This window comes from Anomalospiza imberbis, chromosome 26, assembly GCF_031753505.1.
Source record: "Anomalospiza imberbis isolate Cuckoo-Finch-1a 21T00152 chromosome 26, ASM3175350v1, whole genome shotgun sequence".
Taxonomy (NCBI): Eukaryota; Metazoa; Chordata; class Aves; order Passeriformes; family Viduidae; genus Anomalospiza; species Anomalospiza imberbis.
This window is the reverse complement of record NC_089706.1, coordinates 4,873,538-4,887,267: the sequence shown is the minus strand read 5'-3', so window position 1 is coordinate 4,887,267 and position 13,730 is coordinate 4,873,538. Positions and strand designations below refer to the sequence as shown.

The 13,730-nt window shown below is 53.2% G+C and overlaps 1 protein-coding gene across 1 annotated transcript; it reads left to right on the top strand.

Moving 5' to 3' along the window:
- The first annotated feature begins 746 nt into the window (after positions 1-746).
- RBM15 (RNA binding motif protein 15) lies at positions 747-8,690 on the top strand. The gene is given in 3 exon segments (XM_068173164.1): positions 747-1,068; positions 1,070-4,892; positions 8,305-8,690. Coding segments are annotated over 2 exon segments (3,114 nt in total). The 5' UTR covers positions 747-784; the 3' UTR covers positions 3,900-4,892; positions 8,305-8,690.
- Positions 8,691-13,730: the final 5,040 nt, after the last annotated feature.

The window sequence follows — 13,730 nt, the reverse complement described above, 5'->3', positions numbered from 1 at the left end:
CCCTGCAGCTACGCAGGGTTCCAGACCCGGCAGAGCAGCGCGGGCCCGGCCGCAGCCGCCGGGAGCGCTTCCCCGCATTCCCTCATGCGGACACGCACAAAACAGGGAGAGGGTGAGACAGGCACTGAATGTAGCCGAGCTCTCTCCTCTGGCCCCGCGGTGCGTTCAGCCCAGCCCGGTGGGTGCACTGGCGGGCTGAGGGCAGGCACAGGGAGCACCGGCGGAGCTCCGCTCCTCAGCTCCGCCAGCCGCGCTCTGAGCCCTCAGGCGCCGCCGCACCGCGAGCTCTGCCGGGGACCGCCCCCCTCCCCGCGGCGACCAATCGGAGCCAGAAGAAGCCTGCTTGATTTTCTTTCTAGCCAATCAGCACTCTGACTGTCTGCACCCAATCAGACGCCTGGGGACGTTTTCTCGCCCAATGATAAACAAGGAACGGAGTTGGGGGGCAGGGCGCGATCCTTCATGAGCGGCGTAGGGGTTAGCCAATCAGAGCAGAGCAATGGGTTGACGAGTGAGCAGTGAGGAAAGGGGGCGGGGACAGAGCAACTCGCGAGATTTTGAGAGGTACGATGGGAACCCACCTCTGAGCGAGAGAGCCAATGGCAAAGGGTGGGGCGGGGCCGCAGAACGATTATTGTAACTGGCAGGTAGCAGAGCCAATCAGAAGGCGGAGCTAAGTTCGGCCCATTGTTCAATGGGCGGCGAAAATCGGCCCGTGGTTGAACAGCCCCGATTGACAGGTAGGACCGTCCAATGAGATCGCCGCGCCCTTTCTAACTGCCCAATGAGCGAGCGGGGCTGGGAGGCGCGCGACGGCGGCAATTCCCGCCCCCGCCCCGCGGGAGCACGGGGCTGGCTGGCAGACCGACAGCGCAGCGGACCAATGGGAACGCGCAGCGCCAGGAGGTGGGCGGAGCAACCCCGCAGCGGCAGCCAATGGGCGAGGGCACCGCCCTGGGCAGCCAATGGGCGCGGGGGGGGCGGCGCGCGCTGCCGGCGCGGCTCCCAAGATGGCGGCGGGTGCGTGAGCGGGGCGGTCGGGGAGGCCCGGCGGGAGCGCGGCCGCCGCCGCCGCCATGAAGGGCAAGGAGCGCTCGCCCGCCAAGGCCAAGCGCTCCCGGGGCGGCGAGGACTCGGCGTCCTCCTCCTCCTCCTCGCGCGGGAGCAAGAAGCCGAGCGGCTCGTCCGGCGGAGGCGGCGGCTCCAACGGCGGGAAAGCGGCGGCGGCGTCCGGCGAGAGCAACAGCGGGAGCGGCCGGCGCGGCGCCCACGCGGACAAGGGCGGCCGCGCCGGCAGCCGCGAGTACGAGTCCGGTTCGGCGGCGGCCGCGGGCGGCGGGGGCCGGCACGGCTACAGCGGTAAAACCGCGGAGGCGTCGCGAAGCAGCAGCAGCCGCGGCGGTGAATCGCGAGCGGCCGCCGCCGCCTCCTCCTCCTCCTCCTCGTCGGAGCCGGGCGGCGGCGAGTACAAGACGCTGAAGATCAGCGAGCTGGGCTCGGCGCTGAGCGACGAGGCGGTGGAGGACGGGCTTTTCCACGAGTTCAAGCGCTTCGGCGACGTGAGCGTCAAGATCAGCCGGCTCCCGCCCGGCGCCGGCGCCGCCGACGAGCGCGTGGCCTTCGTCAACTTCCGCCGGCCCGAGGACGCGCGCGCCGCCAAGCACGCCCGCGGCCGCCTCGTGCTCTACGACCGCCCGCTCAAGATCGAGGCCGTCTATGTCGGCGGAGGCAGCGGCCGCCGGCGCAGCAGCCGCTCCCCGGCGCTGCTGGACAAGGAGTCTCCCTACGGCGCGGCGGCGGTCGGCGCGGTGGCGGCCGCCGTGCGGCACCCGCCGGCCGGGGCCGCACAGCGGGCGCTGTCCCCGGCGGGCGGCGGCGGAGCTTTGGGGTACCGGGACTACCGGCTGCAGCAGCTCGCCCTGGGCCGGCTCCCGCCGCCGCCGCTGCCGAGGGAGCTGGAGAGGGAGCGGGACTACGGCGGCTTCTACGAGGCACGGGTGCGGCCGGCCTACGGGCTGGAGCGCGTGGCCGGCGTGGCGGCGGCCGGGGGATTCCGGGGAGGAGGAGGAGGAGGTGCCGGAGCGGTCGCCGAGGAGGAGATCAGCCCTGAGGATGACCAGAGAGCCAACCGCACGCTGTTCCTGGGCAACCTGGACATCACCGTGAGCGAGTCGGACTTGCGGCGAGCGTTTGACCGTTTTGGGGTCATCACTGAGGTGGACATCAAGAGGCCGGGGCGTGGGCAGACCAGCACCTATGGGTTTCTTAAGTTTGAGAATCTGGACATGGCACACCGGGCCAAGTTGGCCATGTCAGGGAAGGTGCTGCTGCGCAACCCCATCAAGATCGGGTACGGGAAAGCCACCCCGACCACCCGGCTCTGGGTGGGCGGCCTGGGGCCCTGGGTGCCCCTGGCTGCCCTGGCCAGGGAGTTTGATCGGTTTGGCACCATCCGCACGATCGATTACCGCAAAGGGGATTCCTGGGCCTATATCCAGTACGAGAGCCTGGACGCGGCGCAGGCAGCCTGCACCCACATGCGGGGGTTCCCCCTGGGGGGGCCGGATCGCCGGCTCCGCGTAGACTTTGCCGACACAGAGCATCGGTACCAGCAGCCCTACCTGCAGCCCCTGCCCTTGCCGCCCCCGGCTCATTACGAGCTTGTGGCGGAGGCGGCTGCTTTTGGGGCTCACCGGGGAGCCCCCCCTGACCCTCTCCGGGGGGCCCGGGACAGGACGCCACCGTTGCTCTATAGAGACCGTGACAGAGACCTTTATCCTGAGACAGAGTGGGTGCCCCCGCCACCCCCTGTGCGGGACCGGAGTAATCGGGCAGCTGCCTATGACCCACTGGAAAGCCTGGAGCGGCGCCGGGATGGGTGGTCCTTGGAGCGGGACCGCGGGGAGAGGGAGCTGGGCAGTAGCAGTAGGGATCAGCCTAGGAAACGGAGACTGGCGGAGGATGGCGGCCGGCACTTGGACCGTTCCCCTGACAGCGAGCGCTCCTCTTCCTCCCGAAAGCGCCACTGCTTGGCCACAACCTCTCCCCCGGACCGCAGCCCCGAGCTCCTCGGAGGCCGGGAGCGTTACAGTAGTGACCCTGAGCGCTCATCCCGCTTGCTCCTCTTGGAGCGGCCTTCCCCCATCCGGGAGTCCCGTCGGGGCAGCCTGGAGCGGGGGCAGAACGAAAAGCGCGACCGCAAGAATTCTGCAGAGCGGGAGCGCAAGCATCGCGCCGCCGCTGCCGCCCAGGAGTGCAAAAGTCCGGCCAAAAAGGACGAGCGGGCGGCGGAGGGAGGTGGCGGAGGCTCCCGGCTCAAACCTCCTCCCCAGAAGCAGCAGCAGGATGGAGCAGCGCAGGCCGGGGCAGCGCCCAAACTGTGCCTGGCTTGGCAGGGGATGCTCCTGCTGAAGAACAGCAACTTCCCGTCCAACATGCACCTGCTCCAGGGGGACCTCGGAGTCGCCAGCAGCCTCCTCGTGGAGGGAGCGACTGGGGGGAAAGTGGCTCAGCTCAAGATCACCCAACGTCTCCGTCTGGACCAGCCCAAGTTGGACGAGGTCAACCGGCGCATCAAGGTGGCGGGTCCCAATGGATACGCCATCCTTCTGGCCGTGCCCGGCGCCTCAGACAACCGCTCCGCAGCCGGAGCAGCCGAGGCCGCCACCACCTCCACACAGAGGCCGCTCAGGAATCTGGTGTCCTACCTAAAACAAAAGCAGGCTGCTGGGGTGATCAGCCTCCCTGTGGGGGGGAACAAAGACAAGGAGAACAGCGGGGTCCTGCACGCCTTTCCACCCTGCGACTTCTCCCAGCAGTTCCTGGACTCCACGGCCAAGGCGTTGGCCAAATCAGAGGACGACTATCTGGTCATGATCATTGTCCGTGGGGCATCCTAAGGCCCTCGTGTTCTGTTCCCAACCCTGCCTACTCCTCCATGCAGCCCCTCCAGCGTGTGCCAGGTGCTATGGGATGCAGCCTTAGCCAGCCCTGTTGTTATTTTAAATAGATCTTTGTTTGTAGGTGACTTTCCCGGGCCGATTTTCTGTTACTACATTTTTCTATAAAGATAGAAGCCAGAGAGGTTGGTTAGGAGTAGCGTGAATAGGATATTTTGAGAATTCCCTATCAGTGGGGACAGCAGGGAGGCTCAGCCTGCTTTGATTTACAGAAAATAGAAAAATAATAAAAACTGGGGTGGGGGGAGGGGGGGAAAGAAAAACTCCTGTCTTCTTAATTTAGATTCATGTCCTTTTTTCATTTCATGTATTTTAAAGCAAGTCCAAGAGCTCGTCCTCGAGAGAGCTCCAAACCGAACAGATCAGATTTAAAGCACTCAGTGAAAATGGAGATCCATACTTTAATAACAGACTGGTGTCACCTCCTCTTTTGAGTCCTTGAAATTCCGTGTGGGCCTCAGGCCAGCGGCCCTTTGGCCCGTGGGATCCCTTCCCTCGGGAGCCGCAGTGGTTTCCCCGTTGAGTCGCGTGGCTCAAGGTCGACGTTTTTCAGGTGAGCAGCAGCTGCTCTCGGGTACACAGCAGAACACTGAATTCCTTTTTGGAAAGGGATTCCTTTTTCATCCAGCCTCTCCCCCCAGGTGCATGCACTGAAACTGGGCTTTTTAACAGGTGTATTTCCCTGATTTCCCAGTGTATCCCATATGTGCACTTTGGGTTTGTAGCAGTGACTAGGTTTGGTGAAGAGCTGAGGACTTTGTTGCAAACCAGGAATGTCTTGTGCTCACTCTGGTGTGCAGGAAACAAGGAGGTGCTTTAAGGAGAACTCAAGTTATATTGTGGGGTTTTGGTTTTACTGCCTTTTTTGTTTTGTTTTGTTTTGCAAGAGTTGCAGGTTCAGTGGGGTTTGGTTCCACAATGCAAACTGAGCAAGTAAGTGCTTCTCTCCAGAGATGCTTTTCATTCTGTGATAATTTAATTACATAAAAGTTCTCATTAACATTTTACCTCTTTGTTAATAGCAAGGAACTGCTGTCTGCTAGGGACTTTTCAGGTACAGTGTGCAGTGGGCATTACATGAGGTTTATCATGGGCACCTGGAGTAAAGTGGTTTTAGCATCCTGGAGAAATATTAAAAATACTCCGAGATGCTGAGCTTTGAGCTCTTGTTTTTGTGATTCAAGGATGAAACAGTTTGCAGGTTGTTTTTTTTTTTTTTTTTCAAAGAACATAAGTTAATTTTTTCTTATTTTTCCCCAATCATTGGGCACTTTTCTCCAGCTGTCTCAGCCACCTTTGGTAATTCAGGCATTTAGGAGGAGAGAAGGGATCTCAATCCCTGATGTGATCTAATTCCATGATACTCTGTATAACAACCAAAAGGATGGTGCAGCAGCTTCTAAACTGAGGTGTAAATCTCACTGTATCTCTTTACAGGCCCTAAAATTGTAATCTTGCACTTAAACCCAGAATGTAATCTTGCACTTAGCCATGTTTTCAGGGATTTGGGCAGCGGAGAAGTGACGCTGCCTCGCTCGGTCCATGCTCCAATAGATTCCTTGGATAATTGATACAGGCATGAGTTGATTTCTGTTACAACTTGCATGGCAAAAATCAGATTCAAAGTGTGGAACAGGATGCGAATAGGAGATGAAAGAGGAAATGTCTTGAATGTATTTTATGGGTGTAACTGAACTTGCTTGAGTTTCTGTCACAAAAATAGGAATTTTTATTACTGCACCACTTCTCAGAGAGGGTTGTGGTTTAAGAGGGCTTTGATTCCTCTGTCTGCCCAGAATGAGTGAACCCAGCATCCCAAACATCGTGGGCAACTGAGAATTCCGGTGTGGCAGCATCTCTTAAACGCAGATTTTGTTTTTTATAGCTACTTTTCTTTCTAAATGAAAAGGTGAAAGCCTCATTTAATGCTCTTAAATTTGAGAGTAAAATCCAGGATTTCTGGGTTGCCCTTCAATGTGAATGTAAGAGATGGCAGAATTCAGCTGTTCAGCTTACTATTAACAACGAGAATTTTTGGGAATCACACCGGAAATGCAAATCACTGTGTTTAAGAAGATACAGCTTGTTTACCACTTATTGCAAAGAATGTTTTAATTAGAGCAGGTGCCTGTTGTGTGTCAGTAGGTGATCAATGCTGCAAGTGTTGCTTGCATTCAGAGGGAGTTTTCTGGGAGATTTCTGTCATCTGACAGAAATCACTTGTAAGAGTTTTCTAGGAAAGAGACTTAAACAGCTGGGAATTTAAATCTGCCCAAAACTGGGGGAAAAACAAAGCACTAAATTTGTGTTGGACACTGAGAGCAGCATTTTTTCCACTGATCCGCAGAGGCACCTGCTTAAAAGCCCGTAAAACTTGGGGTCAACATAGCTTGTCAAAGCCAGCTGGGTTTGGGAAGCCTTTTGGGAAGAGCATGTTAGGTGCACTTCCATTTTTCCTTGGGAAATCACCCTGGAATTTTCTTGGTTCCACCTGCCACTGGCTGTGAAATTGTGCTGTGCTGTGCTGGAGGGTGAGAAGGAACAAGTGAGGCCGTGTTTGACTCCAGGTTTTCTGGTTCCTTATTTAATGGAGCACCTGCTTCTTTGAATCTGGTTTATTTGTGGTTGCTGCTCTGTTTTGTAAGCAAGGATTTTAACACCCTTTGAGGGTTCTTGTGGCAAAACTTGGAAAGCTTTTTTTTTTTTTTTGCCGGCACTGAATTCCCGTGCTGCCATCCCGGCCGGTGCGGCTGGGCGGGCTGGGCTTTCCTCCTTGGTCTGAGGTGTTCCCCACTGGAGTAACTGTCCACTGAAGTCGGCTTAGCCAGGGCTCAAGGTTTGGAAGCCTGTGGGTGATACCACTGTGTGTAGAGCAAACCAGATGTAGCAGTTGTTGGCTCTCTCCTTGTGTCTGGCATTACATTGCTGTGGCGAGAGCTCTCCCGACCTTGTGTGCAGCTGATGTTCTTCTATTTCATTAGTGTGTTGAATTAGCCTGGAAAAAGGATGTCCTTTTCCTGAATCATTTCATCCTTGTGTTTTATGCTTTGGGGAAAGAACCTCAAATGACTCGTAGTTTTGTTTGAGATTTTAGTTTGTTGTTTATTTCTTTCAATTGGAAACTTTGCGCAACTTCCTTGGCCCCTGGCCAGTGGCTTTTTTTGCCACGGGAACACCGAGGTTATCCTCAGTCCAGAGGTTTTAGGGGCACAAATACCAGCACATCCTTGTCAGCCTCCCAGAGAGAAAAGGGCATTATTGCCAAGCAGAGAAACCTTGCCCTCTCTCTCTCTTGTTTCCTACAAGGATGTTAATGATGGAATATTTTGGTGACAACTTTCTTGGCCTCTGTGGAGAGCCATGTTTTATGAAGAATGAGTTTTAATTTCTTGTGTGGGTTTGAGAACCCTCTGGTTGATGGTAACTGAGGTGAAAGGCCTGAGGTATTAATGGGGAGGAGGAATGAATCAAAATTGTGAAGACAAGTTCAAAAACTCTGAGGACTCAGGGAAAAATGCCTTGGAAAATGGTAGTTCCTGGCTCTAAGCAAAACAGTGTTGAGGGCAACGCTCCTGGGGAGTGCTGTGTGCCCAGAGGGGAAGAAATGGTTGCCGTGTGGCTCTAGAGCTTTTGGGGTTCTTTCCCCTTTGTCCCCCTGTTTATTTCTTTATAGCACTGGAGGACAGATATTCCAATGATTGATAGACTGAACGATGAGGTGATTTTTGTATCAGGCTTAAAGCAGACCGGGTGGTGCAGAGAATGGTTCATTGAATATTCATCTTCCCGCAGTTCCGATTGTGTGAAAACGATGGCAAGGAGATATGACTTGAATAGTAACAATTTTAAATTATATTGGCTGTGTCTTTGATTTGACCTTTTAATATTGGCATTGTCTGCTGTTAGAACTGCGCAGCAGAACGAGAGCAAAAGAGCTGTGTAACACTACATTTCATGGTTTTGTTGATAAGTTGCCTTCAGGAAATACCCAGTGAGGAAAGTCAACCGAATTAGCAAGAATTAGGTTGGTTTTTCTCCTGGTTAATGGTTTCGATGTGCCCCAACAAATGTTACTGCAAGTTGAGTAGTCATCAGTACTGTAAGCCTAGTTTTATCCTGGTCCAAAAAGAAGCCCTGCACTACTTGTTTTGCATCTATCCCTAGAAGGCAACTTCATTCCGAGCTTTCATGCCCATGGGTGGTATTGGTGCTTTTTGAAGTCCAGGTAGAATATTCAGTAAGGCCTCGTAGCTCTTTATGTTCATCTGTATAATGTAGGGAGGGGAAAAACCCAAATCTGGTGTACACATTTGTATTGAAATAACGTTTTTTTTCCTCCTGCAAGCAAATCTGGTGGACTGCAGAAGACAACCGCATGGGATACCAAGCTCTAATGGACCTTTGGGAAGAGAAGCTGTGGCTTATGTGGAATTTACATGGGCCTCCTGGTGGAAGAAAGCTTATCTGTTTAGTATTTGTGCATTTTACTAAAATGGCAGCTTTAAAAAAAAAAAAAAGTTGTGTATCTGCTATTGTGATGCCAATGCCCGTGTTTTAAGTGGAAAAAAAAATGACCTCTTTGCTTTGTGCTGTGTACACAAGATTGCTGGAAAAGTAAAGGAATACCCTTTTTATGGCTCACACAGCTTAAAAGTAGCTGTCACTCAAACATGCGCTCACAGTTGAGCTGATTTTGTTTCATTCTAAATAAATTGTTTCTTTTGAGGAAAATGGTTTTTCTGCCTGGAAGTGAATTGACGACAAACGTTTGGCCCCTGTGTTGGCAGCGGAGGGGTTCCTGCTGCTGCTGCCCAATTGAGCTGATAGTTGTGGGTCTTGAGCAAGAAGCAGGGAGAGCACCGACACTTTTGCGTTGATCGACCTGTGGTACCAGTCAGAAGAATTGTATCTGATGGCCTTGCTGTGGCCCCCGTGTTTGCAGTGAAAAAGGGGTCACTTGCTGCGTTTCTCCTCAGCGGGACGGGGCAGCGGTGCTGCTGCTGGCATGCAAGAAGCAGGGAAGCACCACCCTGCGCCTCGGAACGGTGGCCAAGTCTGGGGCTTCGCTGGTTGGAAGAGCTGGAGTTCCTGAATTTTAAGTTTCTGATTTATTTTGTTCACCCAACATGTTTGCCTTTAGTTTTGATTCTTGGTTTTTTTTTTTAATTTTGAAGAAAAAAAGTTTTGAAATTACTTTGAATCTTGCACGTAAAACCTTTGCACCAAAATTGCCAAAAGAAAAAGAGAAATGAGTCCTTAAAAGTGTTTAAATGCTGTTAATAAAGCCTTTCCTGCCGTACGCGAGGCGCTCCTCCATCTCCAGGGGCTTTTCAGCAGTTGTGGGTTTAGTGCTGAATGGATGAAGAGTTCCTGAGAGCTGGAGGCGGTAATTTAAACCTTTGCGTGGTGTCTCAGTGCCTTATTTTGACCGGTTTTGAAGCCATTGGTTCCACACGCCTCGGATGTGCATGTGCCCTGCTCGCGTCCCGGCCCCGCCGCGTGCTCCGTGCAGTCGCTCCCGGTGTAGTGCAGACGGGGAGAGGAACAGCCGGAGGCGGCCCGAAAACGTTGTGTGCTGTAGTTCTCCTGTCTCGGGGGCTCCTGAGCTTTGGAAAGCTGTTCCCGTGCAGGAGCACAACTCCGTGTTTGCTGCAGGAGACTTCGGGGCGCACCTGAGGACCGCGGCCGTCGAGAGGAAGCTGCCACTGCTGCGTCGTCGGCTTCAGGAGCTCCCGTGCTGTGCTCGTGGTAGAATTCCTGTGACGTGCCATGAAGACACCTTGAACGCTTGCCCTGTTTGCCTTGACATACTTTTAACTTCCATGGATAACCCCCTGCAGCCGGGCAGGATCTTTGCTAGGCTGCAGATGCCTCTCAGCCGACGGATGCTGTGGTTGTGCTCTGCAAGGTGTCTGTTCCCGGGGCAAAGCGCTGTGTAAATCCCTAAAACAGGTAAGGGGCTGGAAGAGGTTGGACAGAGTTGTAATGTAAAAGAAGATTGTTGTTCGCCTTTTGTTGTCTTGATTCTCCAGTTTATTAATGCTTACTAATTGTGGTTTCTTCAGTCACCGTGCTGCTCCACCCGCTCGGGAGTGGGGGAGAAGGAGCTGACTCTTGGATGTGCTTCCCTGTTTGTTGGGGAGTCCCGTTAAGAAACAGAGCCGGGCACATAAAGCTACGTGTTCTCAGCTTGGCAAGCTAGAGCTGTTATTTTGACTTCATGAACTGCTTGAATTAACACTGCTTTAACCCAGAATAGTGTTTATAATTTGTATGTGTTGATAAGGAAAGCCAAGGCAATGATTTGGCAAATTGTCTGTGTTTGTGGGATGCTGGTGTAATAATTTAAATGAAGTTTTTTGTTGTAAACGGGAGCAATTGTAGCTGTTGCTGGTTATGAGGGAAGGGAATTGGAAAGGGGAGACTCAGGAGATGCCTCTTCTTCTAGAAGTTTGTGTTTGTATTTAAAATTCCTATTTTTTGCAATGTATTTCTTGTGCTGTTGAGATACAACCTCTGAATCTCCTTTGAAGTGTTGTACGATAGGCCTGGGGCTGGTAGCAATAATGGGAGATGTGTTTCAGCCCCTTTGCCTGGGTTGGGGGGTTGATGCTGACAGGAGATGGGTGGTCTGTCAGTGTACCCCAAAAAAGGGGATCTTTTTGGCAAGCTGGTCACCTACTCAGGTGTCCAGGTGTTTGTGTCAGGGCTTAGGCACTATCCCAGTTTTTGGGTGTGCTTCGAAGTGTCAGTGGCTGTTCCAGAAGAGCTCTGCCTCTCTGAGTCAGATTTCACTGTCTGTTCACTGGGAGATGGTTCCCTGTCTCCTTTGCATCATGCATTTATTCCAGAGACTCGGAGGTATCGTGGGATGTGCTGTGGGATGGTTCTCCTGCAGTCGCTTTGCCATAGCGAGCTGTTTTTTGGGTGCTGGGTCTGCCCCTCTGCCTCCTGAAGGGCTTAGAGGGATGCTCCAGTGGCCAGGTAGAGCCAGGCTGTTGTTAAAACCAGTCTCTTGGAAGGGTTTAATGCTCTGTATGCATCGTATTAATTTGGCTAATGAGACTTCTGGGGAAAGTGGATTTATAACGAGAACCATTTAATTAACTGCACTGCAGCAGAGAGCAATGCGAGCGGATTAGATGGGAGCAGGTTATTTGAATTCACACATTTTTTCAGAATTGTGCTTTTACCAGCTGCGGCTGAATTAATAAGTTTAAAACATCAGATGGCCCAGATTCTGCTCTTGGCCAATAACAAGCTTGTGTTGGCCTCGTGCTGCTGGTTTACTATGAAACAGCAAATGCTGTTGGAGGACATGCTCCCACCTCGTGTCCTGAGGTCTGGGGCAAAGACTGAAAAGGGTCTGGTCAAACAGGCAGAGCACTGGAAAGGCTCTTGGGCTGCTGGCTTTGTGATTCCCGTTGTGTTTCCTGCGGTTCTTGGCTCGGAGCCCTGTGCCTGAGTGTAATTAGAGCTGCCTTGAGAACTGGGTGAGGTAAACTCCTAAGGCAGAGTAAGCTCTGAGGGACTGGGTCAGTTCACGTGCTGTGATGGCTTTGACAGGAGCCTCCTGCTGTTCATCCTATTTGTCCACGTGCTGGAGGTGCCTGTAGTAGGAGCAGAGAACGTGGACGGTGGCACAAAGGTTGCCTGTTTTTTTTTCCCTGCTTTGTACCCCGCTCCAGGGATGTATTAATTAAATGTTGGAACCCGGGCTGTGGATGCTGTCAAACGTGCTGCTGTTGCTGTGCATTAATGAGTTGCCACCTCCCAGCCCAGCTCCTGTGCCCAGGCTCTTGGGTTTGAGCTCGTGTGTGTTGTCCCGGGCTGGGCATGGGATGTGGTGGGCTCCACAGGCGAGTGGATGAGCTGAAGATTAACTGTGGGTCACAGCTATTTCATCTCCTTATCTGCCTGCCTTGACCTTCATGCCTAGTTCTGCAATTGCATCTGAAGATCGGGCTGCAGGGTTTTAGCTCTCTTCAGTATTTCCTGTCCCCAGATCCAGTGATAGGTCAGGCCAAGGTTTAGCAATGCACACAACTTGACCCAGCCCCGAGCTGGCAGCTTTCCCTGGCGTTGCTGCCCTTTGTGCAGGCGAGCACTTGGATGCTGCAGCCAGCCTCTCCTTTCAGATGCATGTGCTGTGTTTCCAGGCTGTACAGTTGCACGTTTTAGATATGGCTGGGGACACAAATGTGTGTCTGAGCGCACGAGGGGTGTAGGAGGGTTTGAGTGAAGGGAAGCCAGCAAGGTCTCTCGGGGTGGTTGTTAAGCTGTTTGCCCATGGAGAGGAGATGTCCTTTGGGCCATGGAGGTTTGCAGCCCCCTTGGCCAAGGGATTGCTTTGGTCGTTGCCAGCCTGGGCTGCTCCAGCCCTGACCTGGGCAGAGGTTCAGGGCAGGATGAGGTCCTGAACCACCCGAGCTGCTGTCATTGAGGCTTGTGGGGAGCAGGTGCTGAGAAAAGGGGATGTTGATGTTTCTTGTGCTGCTCCTCTCGGGTGGGTGAAGACAAGACTGTGTACGAGGACCAGGAGGGACTCTTCATCAGGAGCTGGACTGGCAGGACAAAGGGGAATGGATTCAACTGAAAAAGGGGAAATTTGGGTTTGATATTAGAAGAAATCCTTCCCTGTGAGGGTGGGGAGGCCCTGGCATTGGGTGCCCAAAGCAGCTGTGGCTGCCCCACCCCCGAAAGTGTCCAAGGCCAGGTTGGACAGTTTGGAGCAACCTGGGTAGTGGAAAGTGTCCCTGCCTGTGGCAGGAAGAGGAACAAGATGAGCTTTAAGGTTCCTTCCAACCCAAACCATTCCAGGGTTCTGTGATTCTTGTGTTTCACCTGTGCCAGCCCAGCTTTCCCCTGTGGCACTAAGGCACAGCCTGTTCTGAGTTCTGAGGTACCTGAGGGTGCCTTTGCTGTTCCTCGTGGCACTCAGAGCTGCATCCCAAGAGCAGCTTGAGCTGGGAGAGCCCAGTCCCAGATACCCCGTCCCTGTCACCCCCCTTGTGTCAGCCAGGGTGGCTGTGACTCCTCCCCAGCTTGTCCAAAGGCTTGAGGGGCTGGAGCTCAGTTTATTGGTGTTCTCTTTGTCCCTGGGGTGTTGTAAAGACACCCTTTGCCTCTTTGCTCCAGAGTACAGTCCTGGCTCTATCTTGTCCACGTGAGGGATATCTGTAGGGGAAAGTTTTGCAAAGCTTGGTGGTGGCTTCAGAGGCAAAGTCTGCTTTGGAAAAGAGACTTTGACCCATTAATTACTTCTGGAATTGTCCATGGCCGTGAGCAAGAGCTCCTATCCCCTTCGTGGTTTCTGCAGGCTGGAAAGTTTTCCCATGAGGATCTCAGCTAAAGCTAAAACTTCTGGGTTTTCAACATCTGCTTTAATTTTTGTTCATTAGAGTCGCTGATAAATTCCCATGGACGTCAGTGAGAACCATTATGGTATCTTTAAAGATTTTTATTATTATTTTCCAAACAACGCCTACCTCCTATGAAGGCTTCCAGCTCCTCAGAAACGAAACTTTTTAATTCAGGCTCTGGTGAATTGCAGCCTAATAACGCTCTTCATCATAAACACAGCTGCAAGACATGTTCCAGGCCAGAGGGGAAACCAGCACCAAAAAAAGAGTGTTCCTGTTATCAGTGTGTGTGAGGGCGAGTAAACAGCCCAGACCAGGAGGTATCTGCCAAACAGGGGAGGGAAGAACAGCCACGTTTCCTGTTGCTGGAAGGCCCTGTCATATCCTTACCCAGCTATTTTAAATTGCT